Source organism: Cydia amplana, chromosome 5, assembly GCF_948474715.1.
Source record: "Cydia amplana chromosome 5, ilCydAmpl1.1, whole genome shotgun sequence".
In the NCBI taxonomy this organism is placed as follows: Eukaryota; Metazoa; Arthropoda; class Insecta; order Lepidoptera; family Tortricidae; genus Cydia; species Cydia amplana.
This window is the reverse complement of record NC_086073.1, coordinates 17,976,955-18,002,741: the sequence shown is the minus strand read 5'-3', so window position 1 is coordinate 18,002,741 and position 25,787 is coordinate 17,976,955. Positions and strand designations below refer to the sequence as shown.

Genomic DNA, 25,787 nt, shown 5'->3' with positions numbered 1-25,787 from the left:
AGTCTATCAAGTCCGGTTTCTTGTTTAAATCCGAAGGCCAGTAAGTAGGTTCACCGGTTGACGCTATACCGAGTTGGAGGGACTCGATTGACTTTAAGAGCTCTCGGCCTTTTGGTGTAGTTAGCCTTGAGCCCCATCTGATATGTTTGGCGTTATAGTCTCCTCCAGCTATAAATCGATGCCCAAGCGTCGAGAAGAATGAGGAGTAGTCTTCCTTTTTCAAGTTGTGCTTTGGTGGAATATACAAAGCTGTTATATTAATCTCCCCTTTGTGGTCTTCGGTTATTATGCTTGTGGCTTGAATTTTTTCCGTGCAGTATGGATCGACTGCATAATATAATCGGAACTTGTGTGAAAAAATATCAAGACATAGTTCCCCTTTTCGGTTGGAAGTTTAAGATGCAGTCGCTTGTCCCTTTTTGTTGAAAAACAAATTGAAAAACGAAAAGTGCTGTCCACGTTCCGTTACCAATAAAATGGTTAAAATGACTAAAAACTAAAATCTAGGAAGATTCATATAATCCGGGCCCCCTAAGCTAAGTAAGACTCCGAACCCGAACCGAACTTTTAAAGGTTGCAGCTTGTTAAATAAGTACTAGGTATAGAAAACAGCACTCCTGCATACATTTTTATATGCAGGGGTGCTGAGCTAATAGTTTTACTGATTGTACCATCGTCCAAGCTGCTAGCAATCCGTAAACTCTTATTGCAAATACATAAAATCCATCGATGGTCAGTTAAAAGTTGCTGTTAAGTGGACGAGAAGTGGAGAAGCGACAGAACTCTAGATCCTCTTATACTGGACTAGCGACCCGCCCCGGCTTCGTACGGGTTAACAAATTATACAAAAACCTGCCTCTTGAATCACTCTATCTATTAAAAAAACCGCATCAAAATCCATTGCGTACTTTTTAAGATCTAAGCATACAGACAGACAGACAGCGGGAAGCGACTTTGTTTTATACTATGTAGTGATACTACGAGTAACAATAGGCTTAAGTACGGAAGTAAACAGCCCTGCGAACGCATCGACATCTATCGAGAATTATAAGTAACGCAATTAAATCTAGTACGATCGCACGTCGATACACGACGCAGTTGGCATGGCGGCGGGTAGATGTCACTAGATGCGTGATTTGTGCATCGTGCATTGTTGACATCGTAATATGCATACTTGTATCACTTGTATGGTATATGTAGCACAATTGCGATTGCGTGTTGCTTGACACACCCCTATGTTCTCTAATAGACGATTTGGCAATACGAGTAATTTTTCTTCTAGAAGCAGTTGGTTATGTGCACGAATGTTGACCTTTTCTGTCGGCACACATTATTTGACAGTTGACGTGTGACAGGTAGAAAGAAGAATTACTAATATGACACGACACTAATTCGCTTTCTATACAAGGTGTACAGTACAAATATAAAGGGTGGAATCACATCTGTCAGTATCCAGCCGCGTTTTATATATAAGAAATCGCTCGTTAGTATGAAGATGCGTACCAGGGATGTTGCGAACATCCGCATCCGCATCCGCAACCGCGGAACTTCCGCATTATTTTCAACATCCGCATCTGCATCCGCATCCGCATAAAATCGATGCGGAGCTTATGCGGATGCGGATGTCAAGCAAGTCGGTACAGGAACGTCTTAGCGGCGGCGTAAGTGCTAGGTAATTTCGTCATTATCTATAACGAAATCGTCTAAGATCCAGAAAAGTCGGCCAAGTTACTGTTTATTAAAATATAACGCACAGGTGGTCTATATTCTTGCTCAAATACTAAACGTTTCGTTTTTTTTTATTATGATACTAAAAATTTAATGTTTGACGTTTTCTAAGTACCTAATCTTGACATCCGCATCCGCATCCGCATCCGCGGATGTGAGCCTTTAAATATCCACATCCGCATCCGCATCCGCGGATGTCAAAAAATCTGCATCCGCAACATCCCTGATGCGTACGCATGCTTTCAGCTTTCCGATGCGTACGCATCTTCATACTAACGAGCAATTTCTCATATATAAAATGCGGCTGGATACTGACAGATGTGATTCCACCCAAAAAATCCTAGATCCAGATTTCCCTCGTCTCATTTCACAGTAAATTTATACGAGTACTCAAAACTATATGTTTATATGTTTACGCGAGTAGCAAAATGTTGGGCTGGCCGGAGCTAATTAGAGTATTTAAGCCTGATTTTTGTTCAATTCGTATAGGATAACTCTCTAAAAATGGCAAGCCGACGGCATTCGAGTTCTATGAACGCCTCACTAGTAGGCATGTTTATTGTTTATGTTATGTTATACACAGTCTATGTACCGGCACTGCTGAATTATCCTAAACGTGTGCAGCTGTATTTATTTATCATGAGTTTCCTGTTTATGTCAACTTTAATAAACTGTATTACCAGTTTTATAATAATTTTAAACGAGGGAGATTCATTGTGAGTGAGTCGAGTGAGTTGTGTTACGTAGTCGCTAGCGAATATGTCAGTGTCAAACTCGTCATTATAGAGAGGCTATATTGTCAATTTATCACACTGGCCTAAGGCGGGTTGGAGATTTTTAATACACCTTTGATATTCTTCTCCGAAGTTACCTTTAGTTCACAACAATAATCCTTGACCAAGATCAAAAGGGAAATACAATTCAAGTGACTCAAAAGAATTAAATCCAAAATCTTGTGAATATGCCTGACTCACGATTAATAAAGAAAACAAATTATTTTTCTACCGAAGGAAAACATTAGTACCATTATTCATAAAAAGTCGTAGCCGTAGTGTTTAATAACCGAAAATCGTCATTTTATGTGAACTGTGTATTTGTTTTTTTTTAGTCAGAATAGTTGACAAAGAAATCATTACAATCTCACTTTTCTATTCTAAACAGTAAGGTTGATAGTTGACTGTTTTTTTTGTGTGAACCATAGCAATAAAGGAAAAGTGTTGTGTTGGCTCACGCGCCGAACGCCGAATGCCGATCCAACTGTTCATGCAAAAGGCATGGTCAGGATATTAATAGATGTACTAAAATTCAGCTCAAATTTAATGTTATGTATGTGGAGAACTCGGTAATTGAGCAAAGTGTAACGTATACTCGGAGTAATAATCCAATATGGAGTGGTGACACGCACTAATTTCTATGTGAAAAATTCTGCCGTTTTCGGCGCGGGGGGCGAGGAACGCACACAAATAATGTAAACACTAATGCATTTTTTGCATGCGTCGCTACACACGCACACGACAAAATTATCAAACACTAGCATAAACTATATTCACACAAATACAAGAACAAACACAGACAACCCTGTCCGTGAACGAGATGATGTCAGTTCTAAGTAAACGTAGAAGTGCGAGGGACTTGTCGATAATATTGTCGATATTTTATTGACTGAATTTTAACTGTCTTCTTTAGTCAATTATAACCATCAAAAACATTACATGTAAAAAGGTGCAAGTCTCGCAACGCCTCTACTACAAAAAAGTTTTGAGATGTAATGCTAATGTGAAACCAAGTCGGTTATTTTAATCAGTGCCAGGGGGTGTTAAAACCGTATCAATAATATATCTTTAATTTGTAATACGTATAATGACTTGGCCATCGCACGGCTGCATAATGACATAAGGATTATCGTCACCTATTAAAAATAATTCTAATTTGAACATAACGCTAGTTGCAGTTTGAGCATTACATATATTTACGAGTACGGTAAGAGTAAAGCATTATGTGCGATTGCCAAGTCATGATATGTATTACAAATTAAAGATATCTTATTGATACGGTTTTAACACCCCCTGGCACTGATTAAAATAACCGACTAGGTTTCACATTAGCATTACATGTCAAAACTTTTTTGTAGTAGAAGCGTTGCGAGACTTGCACCTTTTTACATGTAATGTTTTTGATGGGATCTCATCTCTTTTTGTAGACAGTCCTTCTTTCGGGTACACATACCCATACTATGTATACACATATCATAACTAAACACATCTTTATTCATACTCACATCGTACATACATCGTAGTGTACCTTTACTTTACCTATTACTGAATCGCGATTAGAAAGGGATTGAGATAGCTGTCAATCCATATTGATTTTGACGTAAGTGTATGGAAATCTGTTATTTCTAATCCCTTTCTGATCGCGGCATGATAATACTATTTGTAGGAACTGCAACAGTAACTTTGTAATAGCATATATTTATATGGAATTACAAACTTACTTATGCAGTTCTTAGATATTTAAAACGTGACTGATTTGCAATATTTTTAGGTTTTCGATGGCTTGATTTACAAGCTGAAAACTACTTATGTTTAAAATTTATCGCATCTTTTGGAAATCTAAAAAAATAAATCAAAATAACAATATATTTATAATGTTCATATAGATTTTATCGATATTGGTTTTTATGGTGTCCCATCACTAACTATGGTAGAGTGATACCAGAGTCATAAATTAAAAGTGCCTATTTATGGAAAATGACGGCAGTAAATACTTTGAAATAAATAAATTACAATACAAACATTGGACATGTCAAATAAAAAATATACGATAGAAAGTAAGAAAAAATGAATTTTCAAACAGTAGTAGGGTAGGTGCGTTAGTTTTCGACCAGCTTTAATTTTCGTCCACTTGACGAAATTGAATATAAATCTACATTGCTGCACAAATTTGGACTTAATGCAATCCTTAATGTCGAGACAATATATCTATCTACATAAAAAATGTATTTGGCAAGTAGCAAATTAAATATCAAATATGTTATTTGCTAATCTGTCATGTGGACGAAAACTAGAGACTACCTAGAGCATGGACGGAAACTGCACAATGACCCTATATCGGTAATACTTATCACGTTATTTATGATTTATACTATTTATTTCATTGAATGGATTATGTTGATATAAAAATAAGGTGTTATAGAAAAATAATGTGTTATATAAATTATATAACAATAAGCAACGCAAATTAGAAGTTAGGTATACCTAATGAATATTTAGAAAGTCTTCTTTAAATTTTACCCTAAATTAGATCTAGTACGATGAAGTGGTATCACTTTCAGATTGACAATGTTTTTTAGTTTTTTGCTAAATTAGTGCACTATTTCATAATATTTACATGTAATAGTACTTACATATGAAAAGAAACGTGTTTTTTAAGTACGCTAGATGTTTCCGATCGGTTTTTACGGGAGAAAACGCTACAATTCGGCATTTTCTGCTCCTAACATTCCGCTTAGACTGACGTTTGCTGAATGGCGTATGACGTATGGCAACTAGTTTTATATAACCTCCTTGACCGGCGGCCGCCGACTTTTGGCAGAGGGGAACGTCTGTTAATGGCGGTTCCTGTTGGTTTATTATTCCGAGAACGTATAGGTAATCCAACACAGACTCGCGTTGTCGACTTCAAGTATGTAGTTGCGCGCAACGACGAGCCATGCTAGGGGGTCAGGAAGATTTGTCGTTTGTTTGTCATTAGCTTTTATTTATTTATTTTTTAATTAGTATGCAGTTTGGTCGACATTGTGACCAGCGACTGCTTTTGTCGGGAGAAGATTGGTGACGTGGCCGGGTTTGTCATTGGCGTTTGTCCATGCACGACGATTGTCATCTTGGCTAAGCCGCCAAGAAAGATTTGACAGATCCTTACCAGTCTTACAATTGATGATGGATGAAATAATTAAGTAGGTAACTTAAATCGTAGGTAAATAAATGTTTATGGTGGTGAACAATCCTTTCAAACCTCGGTTGTGGAGAATGACGACTATAAATTCGGTCATAACCTTATCATAATCAGACAAGAGGTTAATGATCTTGGTGTAACCGGTTTCCATTATAACTCTATCTTACCGTCTCAAAAATTCCCGGGAAATTCCCGAGAATGTCATTGAAAGCATTACCGGCATTGTCCTAATTATAGTTACGTATTGGGATTGGGGTAGGCGTGCAAAGTGCCAAAAAGCATTTTCTACGCTGCAATTACTGACTTGGCACGCTACGTATCGTATTTTACAAGTAATGCATTTTTGTATGTAAATATATTTAGACGATTGCTATTTCGATTGTGTCGACATTTTACATCTAGGACAAAAACATATTTTCATACAAAACGTACTAATGTCGTCTTTCATTCGACCTACCGAATGCGACTTCGTACGCATTGAATTAGTATTTTCGTATACTTACCACTATCATAGCTAATTCCACACCCCTTTTCACCCCCTTATGATGTGATTTCCGGGATAAAAATTATCCTATGTCCTTTTCCGGGACTAAAGTGTCTTATCATTATGTCCATACCAAATTTCATCTCAATCAGTTCAGCGGTAACAGACAGCCAGAGTTATTACTTTCGGATTTATAATATTAGCTTGGATTTAGCAGTTATCGTGCCGAAATGCACTGTAAAGTTTCTAGAACCCTAACCTATATTCTCTTAATTATGTATAATTGTATACTCCATAAATTCACTGAGCTTTCAACACACTTTATGTTAAACAATATCAATGAAGCTCGCAATTAAACCCTTTATTAGGAATAGGAACGCCACCCTTTGACTCTCTAATTAATTTGCCTTTCCACAGTTAAAGGTAAAGGCGACAGTATCTAGACTACATATGTATATTATTATCGTTAAGGGCGTTTATGTAATGCGACATTTTCCGACGATAAAAACGCGCGTTTTAGACACACGGGATTTTGCAATGCAAGACCTGCAGTATTTAAATAAGGTATTGTATATAGCCGCCTATTTTTATTGTCTATTTTGAGATTATTAAGAAGCGCTGACTGGACTTCGTGATAACGGACATGGAAGAGAACAATATCAGACCAGACGGTCTAGCATTAGTTGCGTTCTCGCGCGCGACTCCATACTTGAAGTCGCGCCAGGTGTATGGACTCGCGCGCGAGAACGCAACTCATGCTAGACCGCCTGAGGATGCCGAAGACCGGGCAAAGTGGAGAAGACTGAGCAGGAAAGCGGACCCTGGCGCTAGGCCGGGACAACGCTAGGTTGAAGGATTGAGAGGAGACGTGCCGAAATCAACCAAAAAATAGCATTGGTTATTCAATCAATCAATCAATCAAATCTTTTATTTCAGGCAATGATACCCATACATAAAAACATATTTCCTCCGCTCCGCTGTTTGACTTCTGCACTCCTTTTATTTCCGCCTCAGTGGAAAAGCAGTATATTGGAGGACGTAAAGCAATCTCTCCCAGACAACGATTGGATAGAAGGCAAAATTACTCTATCAGTAATACACATATTCTTACATCTCTATGTAGATCTTGTTTTTTTTTGCATATCTATTTTAAGGGTCTCGGTAATAAGTCAAGATGTCTGAAGGGCGAGTCCCGAACGACCTGAGCACACATAATGGATTCCGTTTGGAGGACGCGAAGCAATTTATTTTCAATCGCTTCGAGATAACGAAAAGTAAACGAGAGAAAAAATAATTTTCCAACGCAAACGAATATTTTCTTCTGCTCTATATTAAAAAGATTAAAAACTTGTATTAAAGCTAAATTCAAGTGAACTTTTCGGCTAGGGCTGGTGATATTAAAATGACCTACATATTTTAAAAAAATGCGACATGTTTAGTCGTAATAGGTACTTATATACTTGGTCAAGCAGATCTTGTCAGTAGAAAAAGGCGGCAAATTTGAAAAATGTAGGCGCGAAGGGATATCGTCCCATAGAAAATTTGAATATCGCGCCTTTTTTCCTGACAAGATTTGCTTGACCAGCTATACTGAATGTTTTTACATATTGCTTTGAAACTGTGTTACTTTTCAGTAACAATAACAAGCAAGAATTCAGTAGAACCATAAACAGATATAGGTTTAATTATAATAACAAAAACAAAAGAAGGAGGCTTTTTTCTGTTCCCAATTGTACAGAAAATTCCCACAATTTTGACACAAGCCAAAACAACTTTTAAAACGGTTTTGGTCGATATGTCACAATGCCGTAATGAGCGTAATGTAATGGTCCTTCTTAGTGTAAGGCCTGAGTAGACGCTCGAAGCGGAGCGTTCGGCGGGGCGTGCAGGGTGGCGTCGGGGTCAGGAGTAATTTGAGCAGCGTGCACTAAGGCCGCTCCTATACGTTTGCATTTGTTTAACATGCACCATGCACGCCGCACGCCCCGCCCCGCTGTACGCCCAACTCGAGCGTCCACTCAGGCCTTACACTTAGAATATATTGCATGCATTTTAGTTTATTTCACTGCAAATAAATGACGATTGATTGACAAAGACAAAGACCCGCCCCTTTGGTTGCGCCATGTTAAGTCCCAATGTTTCGATCTCGTGTCGTGTCTATTGTTGTTGTAAATCTACAAGTCACAGCTGGATTCCTCCCCGGGGAAACCCCTGGTGCAAATCAATAATAGAGCTAAGAATACTTTCTGTAGTAAGCTTTTGAGCTTTGTAAGTTATCGATATGTATCTATTTTACTGGGTCGTTTAAATTAAAGCACTAGTATTGTGGCTACCTACTCTGTTTTTATCGTATAGCATTGAATATAGGCAAGTTTAAGGTTCCGTCACACAGGCGCGTTTTCCGGGCGGGGCGTGAGCGGGGCGCGCCGCTTTTACATATAATACGCTCACGCCCCGCCCGGAAAACGCGGCTGTGTGACGGAACCCTTAAGAACCGGGTTATCTTAGGCGCAAGTACCTTAAATAGTATTTATATTTTAGAGTTGGGGTATAGGTATAGTACCGATTGGACATTAATGATTGATGAATAAATGTCATATACTAAGAAAAAGTGACCAAGGCCTCCAGTGCCCCAGGCTTCCAGTTTATAATTTATAGTAGTGTGTCTACTTGAAATAAAAACAAATTAAAATATTTTCTGAAAATAATTTAATTTGTTCTAATGCATTAATGATTGATGTTTGAGTATCCCGCAAAAGCTCGATCTCTTATCACCAGATTAGATTTGCTCGATAAATTCGATAATAGTATGGGTAATATGATTGGCTTGTCACAATAACATGTCAAATTTCAGATCGATCGAACTTCAAGAATTTTAAATAATTTTTTTGTAGGTAATAAACAAAGCTGCAACGTAATATAAGTGAAAAGAAAATAATTATTAGTAATTTATTTTGAAACGATTATAATAATATTATGTTATGATGCTAAAGTTATTTATTTAATGTGGTATCAATATCAAGTTAGGGTAGATCGATCTAATGATGTGATGAAGAGCGATTAGGATATTAAGTGATGACACCAAGCACTTAGTTAAATTAATAAAAAATGTATAACGAATTTCTACTCGCTCTATTTTCTTTGTAGGTAGGTTGCGCGAGATACTGTCGCGATGCACTCGTGCTAAGCCTACAGAAGCAGCCCGAAAGATCTTAGTTTTACCTGAAGGTACCGGAAGACGCATTGACGTATATATATCTCAGAACTGGCCTTACGGGCAATAAGAATGGGGCATAAATAGCACAGCGGTGTGACACTACCGCTACAACGCGATTGGTTGATGAGTTCGCATCACGCGCGCGCGGCCCCGCGATTCGTCGCAACTAGTTGCGTTACTGCACGATTGGCTCAAATTCGTGAGTGACACCGCTGAACTAGTACCATTTTTAGTGCACGTAAGGCCAGTCCTGAGATATAAGTCAATGGGAAGAGATCGCTTTTTGGCGATAAGGCCGCCTGTTGTTGCTTAGCTCGTTATGTTAATTATAATGTATTTAATATTGTTTTAACCGTGCACAATAAAGAATATTACTACTACTATTATTTCTACGTCTAAAGTATAACATCTTGACCTTGTAAGTATAACGGCTAGGACACATTTTTAGGGTTCCGTAGCCAAATGGCAAAAAACGGAACCCTTATGGATTCGTCATGTCTGTCTGTCTGTCTGTCTGTCCGTCTGTCCGTCTGTCTGTCCGTCCGTATGTCACAGCCACTTTTCTCTGAAACTATAAGAACTATACTGTTGAAACTTGGTAAGTAGATGTATTCTGTGAACCGCATTAAGATTTTCACACAAAAATAGAAAAAAAAAACAATAAATTTTTGGGGTTCCCCATACTTCGAACTGAAACTCAAAAATTTTTTTTTCATCAAACCCATACGTGTGGGGTATCTATGGATAGGTCTTCAAAAATGATATTGAAGTTTCTAATATCATTTTTTTCTAAACTGAATAGTTTGCGCGAGAGACACTTCCAAAGTGGTAAAATGTGTGTCCCCCCCCCCCTGTAACTTCTAAAATAAGAGAATGATAAAACTAAAAAAAATATATGATGTACATTACCATGTAAACTTCCACCGAAAATTGGTTTGAACGAGATCTAGTAAGTAGTTTTTTTTAATACGTCATAAATCGCGTAAATACGGAACCCTTCATGGGCGAGTCCGACTCGCACTTGGCCGCTTTTTTATAGCAATCTATGACTACCCATTGAAGTTATTTTATTACTGATTCAACCGATTGTGAGGGATGTAAACAAAATGCCATTTAAAAAGGTCTGTTGAAATCGAACAAATAAGCAGACGATAAAAGTAAAACAATAGTTTAACTAGGTATTCGATAAAAACTGCGTAGTTAGCGTTATCACGCTGTGTACCAGTCGCGCAAGGGGTATTATTGTATTATATGTACATTATTATAACTTTAACTTTTTATTACTAGTGGTCATCTACAATAATTTCTTGTAGTCAGTAACAAAAGAAGAATAGTAAAGTAGTAGATAGGTATACTACTTTACTATGCGTCAAAAGTGTCTACCATCTCTGATAGCTTTTTAACAAAAACAGAAATGTTTCTCTATATGTATAAATATAGGTATGTGTATTGTTACAGATACTTTTGAATGAGAACTGCTGAAATACCTATAAATATACTAATATACCTATTTGGAAAAATATTCCAAGGTGTCAGTAAGTTTTAGCCTATTATCAGGCGTGGCTCGCTCCGCGATTTCGTCGCTTTGCTACAGCTACAGGTAGCTAAAAGTACATCCGTTCCACACCAATTTTGGTGGCTTGCCATTGCAATAACCGCGCGTGGCGCTGTCGCCACCTAGCGGCCATATCTGTCCTGATCGTAACAGACGCGTTTTGTTAGAGAGTGAGTCTTCTGTACCTCTAGTACTATTATTTATTCTGTGCCGTTGTTTCATACGCTACCTACTATTAATGCTGACTGTACAGCGGATCATGACGGAATCTTTGTTTAGAATCACAATTTTCCCTTTTGGTTTTGCGTTATTCGTGGTTGCCTTAAAAAAAGTAATGTAATTTTTGTTGTCGCTAAACCCTAAAATATTTCATCATTCAAGGATTATTATTATAGGCACGTACTATCTATATTTTTTACATGTTGTTGTATACTGCCTGTACCTAAATACAATTACATATTCGCATTGTACTTAATAGTTATTTGTACAACAAGAGATCAAAGTTTGATATTTTTTCGAGTGCTTATTTTGAGTCCCGTGCAAGCGAAAAATTCTATACTAGATTCACGAGCGTAGCGAGTGAATCTAATTTAGAATCTTGAGCGTAGTAAGGGACTCAAAAGCGCACGAGATGTAAATAACTTTGATCTCGTGTAGTTCACAAAACTTTTCACCTCAGCAGTGAGAACATATTAGAGAACCCGAAAAATGTATTCCTTCTTCATCACTTACCTATTCACTCATGTTTTCTTAAGATATACCAACAATTAAGTTTTTACCTCAGCAGCTCGAACAAGGGTACTTTGCTACTTAAAAACAGTGAGCAAACTCGCATTTTGCTCACTGAGTGAGCAAAATATGAATTTGCTCACTCAGTGAGCAAAATGCGAGTTTGCTCACTGTTTTTAAGTAGCAAAGTACCCTTGTTCGAGCGGCTGAGGTAAAAACAATTTTATTTGACCACCTATTCTCGCTGATTTACTAATTTCTCAATCTCAACCTCAATTATCCACAACATTTATCTTCTACTAATATCATACTCAACTTATGATTAGGCTTAATTTAAAAAACAAGGCCACCAACATTTTCCTTCTACTTCTACCCTGAATTCCATAATTGCAGTATTAAATCAAATGCAAACCGATCTAACACACCTTTCGCCGCGTATTCCAAAAGCTAGCACATTCAAACGCTAAAACTACCCAATGTAACTTAGATCTGTAACTACTACGCGTATTTAGAGAGGGCCTACACTGGTTTTGCTATTGCAAAACTCTAGTACTACTCGGCATGCGTTCGGAATAACGGCGCAGGTGGCGTGACTACCCCACCACGTGCGTAAACGCATGGTACCCCCCACTTTTCATTCAATCGTTGATTCATAAATCTATGTAACTAATATAACTTGAATCTAGATTTAGTAATAACCATACGTAATAGGATATGGATCTATAATGGTGTGTTGATAGCGGTTGTGAAACACATCGCTACCCAAGCGTATCATCAAAATAAATATGAGCTTTCATTACATACAGTTATGACGGAACCATAGGTCACATGTCAGCTGGTTTTATACACGCGATGAAGTATCGTTTGTGAATTTCACAGTTCTCACGCTTACCCATCCTGTTTCCTCGTCACGTGGTAGAATGGGACGGAAGATACGTTCGCGTCTAATATGAGCATGTTTGTTGAAAGAGCTTGCGTAAGAGTTCTTTCTAATTCACATTGATTACGCATAGACAGTGTAACAGTAACTGATCGGTGGACCTTATGCCTTTGATATAAGGTTGAATTTTCAGTTATAAATACTCGTTAAAACTGTGAACTATGGTAGTTTGCGCTTGTTTTTTGCTATTTCGTACAGCACACATTGTATATGGGCAGTGAAGCAAATGAAATAGGATCTTGGTGTTATAAATAAAGAAAAAAAGCAACAACGATTGCACTCCGGGAGTGCCGATAGAAGTGAAAACTCACCTCACTATGTTACCGACGCCCGGTAACACGATACATACGTTTAGCGGAGGTATTCTATTTATTTATTATATATTATTATCATTCTCAAACAAGATCACACTTTTTCATTGACATGTTTATTTACGTACTGCCATGACAACGTCAAATTATTTGAACATAGGTAAAGAGTCTTGAAAAGGATCCGCAACATAAATGTCAAATAACATTTAGTTTTTCTTTATTGATTTAAATGCCATTTAAATTATGAGTGGCCACCTTACGGGGCTTACGGTCATGTGATCGCCTTACGCCCCTTACGGTCAAGTGATCGCCTTACGCTGTCAAAGTGCCCAGCGCCGCTTAAGAAGTTTTCACTTCAAAAATATCTTTATAATACGTATAAGGGCCAACTGCAACGTTGGCGTGCAGTTCCCATACAAGTTGCAGTCGGGTTGCAGTCCTTCTGTACTCTGTAACGCCATAAAGCTTTGTTCTATCGGCTATTGCCGATTCCTCGTCGATATATGTGGGGAGACCCTAAGCCAACGAAGACGCCGGTTCGATTCCCGATTCCTTCAGTCACCAGAGGCGAAATATGATATACAGGGTAATTTTTGGACCGTTAGCCATATTGGGCGAGGTGATTAGGTAGGTCATACTGAACAACTTTTTACTTTATGGGACCAACCCCGAAATCCCAATAAAAATTTGGCCTTCCCATAGAAAACGTCGACATCCACTCGACCAAAATGTATGAAACAGCCAAAAAAAATTTTGTGATTTCGGAGTTGGCCCCATAGAAAAAGTTGTTCAGTAGGTATAGCCTACCTAATCACCTCGCACAATATGGCTAACGGTCCAAAAATGACCCTGTATATTTCAGATTCAGATAAAGTTCGGTTCACCCTCCGGTGTGTATGGGCCTTTAATCTTCCAATATTTCGAATCTAACCTTACAGTAGTTGTGCCATGTAAAGTCGCCATCAGATATATCGGAGCAACCAAGGTTCTCACAAATATCTGAACACGCCTCTATTGTCAAGGAGTTAAAGTGCGTGTTCAGATATTTTTGAGCACCTCGGCCGCTCCGATATATCTGATGACGACTGTACGAGTAGGTCAGCGTTTATCAGAACAAACAATCCCAGCTAATAACCGTTATCAGGTGAATCTCGGGAGATAACTTATCAGTATCCTCAGTATCACACGGCTTATTATGTGATGCTTCTGTCTCGGAGAACAGTACTCGTATGAATGAGTCTTTGTTAAACTTTGATACGGGATAACCCGACGTGGTCATTTGTTTTGTCAATACCTACTTTAAAATTTACTTCAACACGGGTAAAACAGTCATGAAAATAGCTCAGAACAGAAAACCGAGTCAAAGAACAGAAAACCTAAATTGATTAATACAAGGGTATGAATAGTTATGTTCGCGGCGGCGGGTTCGATTCCCGCCTCGGCCAGCGGTGGATTTGGTCACATTTTCTTTAGTGTATGATATCTATTTCAGTTTATAATTTAAATACAGTAGTGTGACTACTTAAAAAAATCAATGTTAGTTATGTTCCAATTTTGCGACAGGAACTTGTAAATTGTAACTGTGCGGTAAGACTGACTCAATAACACAAGAATAAATACAAAGGCTCAAGTGATCTATTTTTACCTTTATTTGCAACTCAATCCGATCTCCAGATAAATCCGAACAGCCTACTCCACATCGTTATCTCTCCGGTTTACCATAATATGATAAAGGCTTTTGAACCTCAGCGGTGGCAGCATGGTTCCATTTTTATCGCCTGTCACTATGCCCGTCACTTTCGCACTTACATACTTGTTAGAAAGTGACAGGCATGGTGACAAGCGATAAAAATTCGACCGTGCTATACGGCCCCCGAACACGTGTATCTACAGCTACACTGTGCTGATACTGATACACGAGTTGTGTCTTACTTGAGGATAAACCTTCGTGTTTGACAGAAGTTTTGGTTGAGTGAAATGAGACGAGTTGAGAGGATATGTCGGATATAAGCCGATTTGCTGGCGCTGGATCTGTTACGAAATCATTTTCTAAACAATATTTTTTACCTGGCTATACTTTCCCATAGATTACATTGATGCGGTTCATTCAGAGGGCCTACCGCGAACCACGTTCGACATGTTTCCTCTCTGTCGCACTTGTAAATTCGTATGTAAGTGTGACAGGGAGGTAACACGTCGAACGTGGTTCGCGGTAGGCCCTCAGTGCCACCCAGCCAAACAAAACATCCGCGCCAGGCCACAAAAATTTCGACATTTAAAACTGTAGTGCCACGATCCCGACTATCGGGTCGTCCGAACTGGGAACTGGGAACTGGGTTTTCGGCACTCAATGTTTAACACATGTGTAATCTTTAATTAAACGAATTTAGAAGAATCAAGCACGTGTCGAGCACTAACGAGAATCGGTTGTGAGATGCGACTTGTAGATGAGAACATTCGGACATACGAAAGCATTTTTGCCAAAGCTGAAACGGACACTTTCGCTTCTCTCGGGGAACTAAGTTTAGTCAAAGTATAAAGTTTGGAGCTAAACCGCCTGTTTCCCTTTCAGAAGTTTCTAATAACAAGCAGACTTTGTGTAACAGGATAGTTATACAAAGTCAAAGTTAGTATTAGCTTTGTGTATACAAAGTTTTTTCTTACGTTTTTTTCTGTGCTTTCGCCGATAAAGTTGATTAAGTTGCAAAGGGATTATATTTGAATAACTTACTTTAGGACAAACATTCGCACTTTTCACGTAAACGCAAGATAATACATTCGGGGTAAAAAGAATACATTTGCAAAACTACAGGATACAATGAGAGAATTGTCTCGATGAGCATGTGCATGTGCGATGTGCATGTGTGTGTTGATGTTGCATGTGGAAAGAAAAATACAGACGGCTATAAAAGCTTGTATCAAAAAGCGGCCAAGTGCGAGTCGGACTCGCCCATGAAGGGTTCCGTATTTAGGGGATTTATGACGTATTAAAAAAAACTACTTACTAGATCTCGTTCAAACCAATTTTCGGTGGAAGTTTGCATGGTAATGTGTATCATATATTTTTTTTAGTTTTATTATTCTCTTATTTTAGAAGTTACAGGGGGGGGGGCACACATTTTACCACTTTGGAAGTGTCTCTCGCGCAAACTATTCAGTTTAGAAAAAAATGATATTAGAAACCTCAATATCATTTTTGAAGACCTATCCATTAGATACCCCACACGTATGGGTTTGATTTTTGAGTTTCAGTTCTAAGTATGGAGAACCCCCAAAATTTATTGTTTTTTTTTTTTCTATTTTTGTGTGAAAATCTTAATGCGGTTCACAGAATACATCTACTTACCAAGTTTCAACAGTATAGTTCTTATAGTTTCGGAAAAAAGTGGCTGTGACATACGGACGGACAGACAGACGGACAGACAGACAGACATGATGAATCCACAAGGGTTCCGTTTTTTGCCACTTGGCTACGGAACCCTAAAAATGATATTTTTGGAACAACTTATGTAACTCTAAAGGTTAGAATGCGTTCTCACTGTCGCGCTATTGTGGCCGATGTTTGGACAAGCAACGCACAACACGGGCATGTTTCACAAACAACGCTTACGGGGAAACATCTGTAGCTCGGCTCTTTGGAATCACATATCTAGATTATTTCGTTGAAGAGTTCCCGTACGTAGTTTAGCTTTTTTTTTATTGATATATAGGAGGCAAACAAGCAGACGAATTGTCTGATGGTAAGCCACTGCCGTCGGCAAAGGACACCTACAAGGGTTTCAAATGTGTTGCCGGCAAATCGGAGTATTTAGCTCTAGCCCGGTTCTCACATTATTAATAATTAATAATATTGTCCGAACGAAGTTTCGATTTCGGTCTCAGCAGGTTTCGGCATAATCCCAATCCATTGGCCTTTTGCGTCTATTGCAGACGATTTATGGTGCAAATCGGAGAGACAATGACCTCTCCAGACTTAACAGCGTCTGGGACGGAATTAAGGAAACGCAGGGATGCCCAGTACCTGCATTACGCTCTCGGCTTCACTGGCTTAACCCACAGGAAAGGCGAGCCAATATGTGTGGAGGCAGGTCGGCTGCAGGAATCTGCCGCTTATTTCAGGTTGGACCCTACTCGCGCCTTACGGTAACTCCATTCCGGGATTTAATTTTGGAGTATCCTTCTCCTAGATGGATTGCAAGCCAATGCTAAGAGATCCATCTCCCCTATGACGAAACAGCTTTTTGCTTCGTTTGTGGACTTAGTCGCCTCATACGACACCCTTATCCTATGTGAGGGTTGGCGCTATTCTAAAGCCGGCCACCACAATAATAATCATACCTATTCCGGCCCAATATCCGTTTTAAGCCCAACATCTGCGGAACCTTTCCGCCGCGCGGTAACTGTATTTTCGGTACGTCCGAACGGAGTTTCGGTTTCGGCAAATTTCGGCATAAAAATCATGTTTCGACCGAACGTTCAGTTTCGGTCGGACACTATAAGATTTATCACGGGAACATTTCCATCAAACAGTTAAAAGAATTATTTTCTTAGTAGCTATTCAAATTCAAATGAGGACAATACCTTCAACCCAGCCACAATCCACAATAACTACAAGGCCAATTCGATAGAGTCATTACGGTAATCGTCTTTAACTGTAATTACCACCCCACACCTTTGTCATTATTGAACATTGAGCAGATTAAGTAAATAATGCAACATCTGATTACATATGGATGGGAATTCTAACGATCTGTATATATTTTTTTTTTCTATAACAATCTGCGAAGGAAATACCTATCTTTATATTTTAATACAAAGAAAAACCGCTTAAAATTAACCACATACGATGAACATTCTCTCTGGGTTTCCCCCTCTAGAGAGAGCGGAAAGGATGTACTACTAAAGAAAACCCAAACAACCCTTATGGTGCGACTCTGTTCGTCCGTCTGTCTGTCACACTGCTAAATATCTCGAGAACTACTTGAGCTATCAACTCGAAATTTGGAATAGTTATGAACAACGCCAACCCAGGTTTTATATTTTTCATTAACATAGTTAAGAAAAATCCTTGTTATTTCTAAACTAAAGTGTCCTTTTGGCGTGGCCGCGTTAATTTGAGAAGCACGAACCATTGTTTACTTAAACATTGGCTCTGGAAATTTACTTAGCCTATTGTTTATATTTTAACTAGCGACCCGCCCCGGCTTCGCACGGGTTAACAAATTATACATCAACCTTCCTCTTGAATCACTCTATCTATTAAAAAAACCGCATCAAAATCCGTTGCGTATTTTTAAGATCGAAGTATACATAGGGACAAACAGCGGGAAACGACTTTGTTTTATACTATGTAGTGATAAATCCTTAGTAATACCAAAGATATATGTAACTCCGTATAAGATAAGTAAAGTCTAAGGTCATTATACGTATTAAACATTAAAGATAGCTTATTGATACGGTTTTAACACCCCCTGGTACTGACTAAAATAACCGACTTGGTTTCACATTACATCTCAAAACTTGTTGGTAGTAGAAGAATTGCGTTGCGAGACTTGCATTTCTATTCCTCACATCACCCAGTTACCGACTAAGCAATATCCGTCCATGATACGGGTATGCAATAATATGCATCTGTAATCTTGATATTGGCTCACTGGCCAGGAGTCTTGCACTTGGTATGCAATTTACCGTCCTTTAGACAAGGGAACAATGTTTAACGGTCTTGTTCTAAAGCGTAGTGGCAAGGCGTCAAACATACTGAGCAAGTTGGCTAAAGTCTACCTTAATTTGTTTTGCTTTGAGTGACATACAAGCCTTTCACGTGGCATACGTCATTTTTGAGTTGTTCGAATTTCGATTTTATTTTAATTAATCAAATTTCTAACTTAAATGACTTAAATTGTCCGGAAGCCGGTTCCTGCGACTTCAATGGTTAAGGGACTAGAGACAAACCAAAGAAAGTCTGCAGCGCTAGATTAAAAGTAGTTTTTAAAAATCAGTATGCGACAACACCACAGAAAATGGATTAAATAGTCTTGATACTTGTGAAATTTCTACCATATTTACCGTCTATGAAAAAATTAAGCTGTATGCACAGCTTAATTTTTATGGTAAAATAAATTTCATTCCAACAAGAGATGTCACTATTAATATGTAGACATATACTCATATTGATAAATAATATTGGGAGAATGTGACATTTGGCTTCATCAAAATTAATAAGCTTTTGTAATATCCGCGACGGCGGTAAATAGGTACAGAGGGCCTACCGCGAACACCGAAGTTCTCAATATGCGAGCATCTTTCTCTTTTACTCCCATTAAGGCGTAATTAGATTGACAGAGAAATTGCCCGCAATTTGCGAACTAAAGTTTTCGGAAAAACGAAATAAACCATTAAAACAATAAACATATATTAAAAATTAATTTTAGCTTTAACCAGTAGGTACCCATGCCGTGAGCATAAGCATGGAGGTTGTGGGTTCGAGCTCAAAACCCGGCTAGTACCAATGAGTTTCTCGAAATGTTAGAGGAAGTTCATAAGTATGCCTATACCTATTAGGTGTGTTCAATTTGCTGTGAAACCTTAGTCTAAACCAATATTATATTATCTAAGTAGGTACATATGGTGAAGTATTAAGATGTTTCATTCCACTTACCCGTCATCAACTCCAAATTTTGTAAACATTGTCGTTTTCAGCTTGAATCGCCTCGTGCTGACTTTTTACAAGTGTAAAATTATTCGTCATGCGGAAAAGTAACTCCCGCACGCCGGTTTTGTAAGGTTTCACCATGTTTATTCCGTTCATCACAAAACACAATGAATATTTAAACGATTTTGACAAACACATACCATAGTGCATGACGTTTACTGACTGCTTAAAAAACATTGCCATATGTAGTTTTTTAATTCGATGTCAAATTATTGCGCTGCAGACTTTCTTTGGTTTGTCTCTACTACGACTTGCTTTCTCATATAGCTCTCATATAGCATCAGCTCATTATACATTTTTCCATGGCAACCCTATATGGGGAAGACTATAGTTAGATTAAAGAATAGTGACATCCGACTAATTTACCACTCGAAAGTGACAAACGCGACAACTATATCACTGATTCGCTACAGAACATACTACAGATAACCATAACCGCCACACGGTCATTCCGCTCGTTTCGGTAATATTTAATGCGCCTTTATTGACGGCTTCCTCAAACCAATTCTGTGAGGCCAGAGGGCCGACGTGTTGCCTCCCTGTCACACTTACGTACGAATTTACAAGCGCGACAGAGGGGCAACACGTCGAACGTGGTTTGCGGTAGACCCTCAGTTCTGTCGGTATCAGTAGCCATTCATGGGAGAATTGTGCATGAAAAATAAGAAAAAAATGTTGGGTAGGCTGGCAAGAGCTGCGGGCTCAGCACGGTTCCATTTTTATCCACTATCACTATGCCCGTCACTTTTGCACTTACATACTTGTTAGAACGTGACAGGCATGGTGATAAATGATAAAAATGCGACCGTGCTACTAGGCCTGGATCAGAGTTGCCGCAAATCTTGCTCAATGGCGTACAAAAGGAGAGGCCTATGTCCAGCAGCGGACGAGAGAGATGATGATGATTGACCCATTTAACCTTATCTGTAGTGTGTAATTGTGTATGATAACACCCTGAATGTATATTCAGAAGGGTTCGAAAGGATAATTATCAATGATAGTTATCTTGATAATTATCGTGATTTTTATGCCTGATAATTATCGATTTGATAGTAACCTAATAAAATTTATAAAACAATAGCAAAAAACGCCCAATTTTTTTTTACTATCAAAGAATTCAAAGAAAATAAGTATACCTGGGATAATTATCCGATATTTATCGGAGTTTTTAAAAGTATTTTAATCAAAGCCAAGATTTTTTTTGCGCAAAAATATTTAATTTAATCACTATTAAGATAATTCTCAGATACGTCTTGCATTGACAGAGATAAATGTTATTAAATAACAATCACATCGTTATCACCACAGATAAGGATATTAAGGATAATATGTAGTACTACATACAAAGAAAATTACTACTTGTCCAAGATTATCTTATTGGTGCTCAGTAAATAGTATTATGTATCCTTGGCCTGTATTTTAAGATTATGCATATTAATTAGTTATTATGTCATTTAATAGTAACAATACAAAGATGTCAGGGATCAATATTAACATAACATTAGCTTGTACCTGTGTTTATAATGACCTTTATTGCATATATCAAGAATAAGTTTACAGCAAAATTCTCTTAAAGAAATAATTTTTTTTTGAAGGCAGCTATAATACAGACCTATCAAATATACAACAGTAATTTAATTTATTCTAAAAAAATAACTTAGTTATTGTATGTGTTTCTCCATTAATGATCAATAATTGATCATTGTATTTTTGTGTTACAATTTCTGAAAGACAATAAACGAGCCATTAACCTCAGAAAATACCTAAAAATCACAAATTCTATGGAAATATTTGTGAGCCATGAAGAATTTTTATGTTGAGAAATTCTGATTTAATTGTGGCCTAATACAACTTTCTATTTGAAAATTTAAAATAAGTCTCCAAATTAACCAAAGTTGGCAGATTTTTTAATCATAAAAAGTTTTTATAGATTATATTGTAACTTATAAGGAACTGTTCAATAAAAAAAATGAATCCAAAGATCATCATTAAACTATCAAATCAATATTATACATCTAAGAGTAAGAATTATTACTTACTAATTAATAATTAATTTTTTCAAATTGTGAAGTTTATAAAAGAATAAGTTTATATACATTATTTTTTAAGACATCTTCCAATTGAGAACATGAATAGAGCAATAACGGTATCTATTCTCTAGACTCTCTAGAAGCGCAAAACATTTTTTTATTAGTTGTTAATGTGCCCAACTGGTAGGCAGAGGTCTCCCCCTATTCCTGTTTCCAGCTATTTCCTGCCAATCTATTATATATGTATGTTCCATTTATATACTTAGATACTGACAAACAAAAACGCACAGACATTGAAGGTATATGATTATCTTCATAATGATTTAAGAGGTCCACTAAGATAGGATTTTTGAAATTAATTGATCCCTAAGAGAGTGACAAATGATTTAAATCTCTTAACTACAGTTTTTAATCACTTCTACATGTGTATGCTTATTGTAGTACATTGAGAAACACTGTACTGCTTATAGAAGCTATACCTCTAGCTCAGAACAGTCTCAGGAGCACTAAGTATATAATATCTTATCACCAGATTTTCACACCGATACTTTTCTTAAGTAAGATAGTATTGATATCTTAAATCATAAAACTTGTTTACGTGTTCTCGCTAAGGCATAAGTTATTTTTATAATACATTTATGATTATTTTTAATTTTGTATACCCAGGTACTGGCTGTCGTATTTATAAATGTTGCTGTATTTTTATTCCACAATAGGCATAATGTAAAGTGCACACAAGTGTACACTGTAAAGTGTAAATGCTGTATTGTTGTATTGTTGACTTGTAAAAAAAAATTATTCATTATTTAAAATTTTTGCTTATTCATATATTCAGGAGAAATACCCAACTTTACAACTTTTTTCTCTTCTGCCAAACTGCAGGACAGTTTGTTGGCAAAGGACTTCCTTAAAATAAAGATGCCAGCCAAATATTAAATATTTGACTTTTGGAAGAAATTCCATGTCCAAGTCCATGAGACAATTTTTAGTCCATACAAAACTTTGTTCATGGAAACTTTGTTTATTTAACTTATATTTGTATTTTCTTACAATGATATATTAGTTATTACAAATGTAATGAATTTATTCAAAAGAGCACTCACCTGGTGGGCTATCGGTGAGTATAGTAATTCCGGTGGGGTCAACATGCGGCGGGAACGCCTCGTACATGTCGGCCTCCTCTTCCAGCACGGCCGACAACATGGCGGGCATCACTACACAACACAACACTACACAGTCCTGGCTGCCCGGGGCTCACGCGCATGAGCCCGCCCGAGCCATAGCAGGCCTAGGTCAAATCCTGCTGCACCATCTTCAAATCTGAAATACAAAAATAATTATGATAAGCCAATCTTTCTTTTAATCTGTCAGCTCCCACGGCTCATATATGAGCCAGAACGCTTATGGTGACTTCATATCGTGGGATTTGACAGGTTAATACTTCATCTTCTTCAGTCGGTCCCTCAATACTGAGGATTTTAACATCATGTCCTTCTGTTGAAGACCAGGTTCCTCTATAGGGTTCTGTTTACTGCTATACTAACAAACGAGCCTACGGCCTGATGGAAAGCGGTCTCAGTAGCCTAGGTGTTACAAGTGCGTTGCCGACCCTTACACCCCGCACCCTCATTGAGCTGTGGCAACCTTGCGGCAGAAACAGAACACTATGAGTAATCTTACACAATAATCTTATTAACATGTTAACTGTGGAGTCAAAAGACCGCATGCAAAGTAAGTTTATTTTTATTTATTAGCCGGAAGGTGTTAAGGGATTTGTATAATGTGCTGTTGGATACTAAAAGGCAGTCTTCTTAGAACATTTTGTTAACAGAAGACTGCCTTTTAAAATCCCACAGCAGAATTAGAGGTGCTAGCACATACTACTCACTTAGAAGTATGGTTAAATGCACCTAGCTTTTCAAAAAAGGCATACACTCCAAAATTTTGCCCTAGTCAAGTGTAACACTGTGAACCGGGTGGATTAGTGGTTATACCGCTTGCCTTGAATGCAGAAGACACTAGATCTATCCCAGACCTAGACACTGGAGGCTTTTCTTTTTGTAAGACATCTCAGTTTAAATAGGAAAAAAGCTAAAAATGCCTAATTCTGATGTTAGAGAGAAGGATGTTAAGATATGGATGAGAATCACCTTTAAAATGATGTAAAAATGTGCAATAATGTATCATTTATGTTTGCAAATCCAACAGGGTATGAAAAATCACCTCTGAAACTGTCATAAGATAATTCTTTATATGATAATTTATATATTCATAATGCTCATCCGGACCTAGAAAATAAATAGGTACCGGGCAACTGATTACTGATGAATTGTCACTGAATATTTGAGCTTGGCATGATGAAACCATACTGGATTATTTATTCCGCAATCTTATTAGTAAATTTCTAACTAAGCAATCAAATATTAAACAAATGTCTTACACAGTACACCGCTACAGCAAGGCTTCACTCACAGACCAAGTTATCAACACTAATCAAATGATTCCACCAGATAAGTGACTGGCTGATTCAGTTACCTAATTGATTATAATTAAACCTTGTTTGGATCAGCTGATCCCAGCGGCTGCCAGCACTTGACATGTTAAAGCTATTTTAAGAACACAGCTTCAATGTCAGCTCGACTTTTACTTTAGAAAGGACTCACCGCAATCCTGGCAGTAAATGGTGCGGAGGAGAAGTGGCGACTCCGTAGTTACTGCTTTAGGGTACCCCAGCGACTAAGGCCCGAGAGCGCTCCCGGCCCGACGCAGTCTCGATTAGGATAATAGCCCCCGACGGTCGACGCTTTGTCACTTAAACGAACCACACTGAACAGTATGAACATCACTCGGCATCAATAACTGACCATACGCACTCATACATTGTATTAAAAGATCAATTTCACTGATAATTTCAACTAATTTTGACTGTTAATCAAATTATCTTTATGCCGTTCGTGTTAGTGATTATGTCTTGCGATTGATATGTGCGGATTGATCGAATTCGATTTTTGCGGAAAACTTCGGTTGGCCCGGTCGACGATGTGAAATAACACGTCCGCGATTTGTGGGAACGCAAGTACTCGTCGCAGTCGCTCTCGCGCGGTCGTCGCTCGGAATGCCATAGACTTATGACTCAGACGTGTCAGCTGTTTCTGCCTACAGGGGTTTACCGCGAAAACCGAAATTTGTAAATTGCGGGGATCTTTCTCTTTTACTCCAATGAAGGCGTAATTAGTGTGACAGAGAAAGATGCCCACAATTTGCGAACTTCGATATGCTCGTACAGAGGGGCTACCGCGAAAACCGAATTTCTCAAATTGCGGTCATTTTTCTCTGTCACTCTAATTACGCCTTCATTGGAGTAAAAGAGAAAGATCCCCGCAATTTACGAAATTCGGTTTTCGCGGTAGCCCCTCTGTACCGTATTTGTTTACCACCCGGTTCCGTAGAAAATGTGATAGAGAGGCAGATAGAGAAGTTCTGATTTTTTTTTTCGCGTTAGGGTCTAAATTGTTTTCTATGCAATACAGATATCACAAAAGTTAAATAATATTCTCAAAGAGATAATATATAGTGAAAGGTCGGCAAATCATGTATAGACTGTCGAACCATTTCCGTCAGTAGAAAAAAGTGGGAAATTTAAAAAATTTTGGCCCCAAGGGTTACAGAAAATTTGGATTTCGTGCCTTTTTCTACGTACAAAGTACAGACCGTCTTATAGATAGTTGGGAGTTCTCAGTCGATTTCATTTTCTACTCATTTAAGTAAAATAATACATTAGAACATGTTTGTTGGAAACGTCGTTAATTTATGTTTTCCTGAATATTTATTCAATTTTTTTTGTCATTTGTGACACACATGAAGAGATGTTACTTATAGATGGTCAACCAAATCTTGTCAGTAAATAAAAGCGGCCAAGTGCGAGTCGGACTCGCCCATAAAGGGTTCCGTATTTAGGCGATTTATGACGTATTAAAAAAAAACTACTTGCTAGATCTCGTTCAAACCAATTTTCGGTGGAAGTTTACATGGTAATGTACATCATATATTTTTTTTAGTTTTATCATTCTCTTATTTTAGAAGTTAGGGGGGGGGGGGGGACACACATTTTACCACTTTGGAAG

General features: G+C 37.9%; 1 protein-coding gene across 1 annotated transcript in view; it reads right to left on the bottom strand.

Annotated features, from left to right (window-relative positions):
* Positions 1-24,798, bottom strand: part of LOC134648385 (GTPase-activating protein skywalker) — a 138,430-nt gene extending 113,632 nt beyond the window's left edge. Inside the window, exons 1-2 of the mRNA XM_063502914.1 lie at positions 24,327-24,798; positions 22,767-22,983 (exon numbers count right to left, since the gene is read on the bottom strand). Of these exons, the coding sequence (XP_063358984.1) occupies positions 22,767-22,875 (109 nt within the window). The 5' untranslated portion in view covers positions 22,876-22,983; positions 24,327-24,798. The remainder of the gene's footprint in view (positions 1-22,766; positions 22,984-24,326) is intronic.
* Between the last annotated feature and the right edge of the window lie 989 nt (positions 24,799-25,787).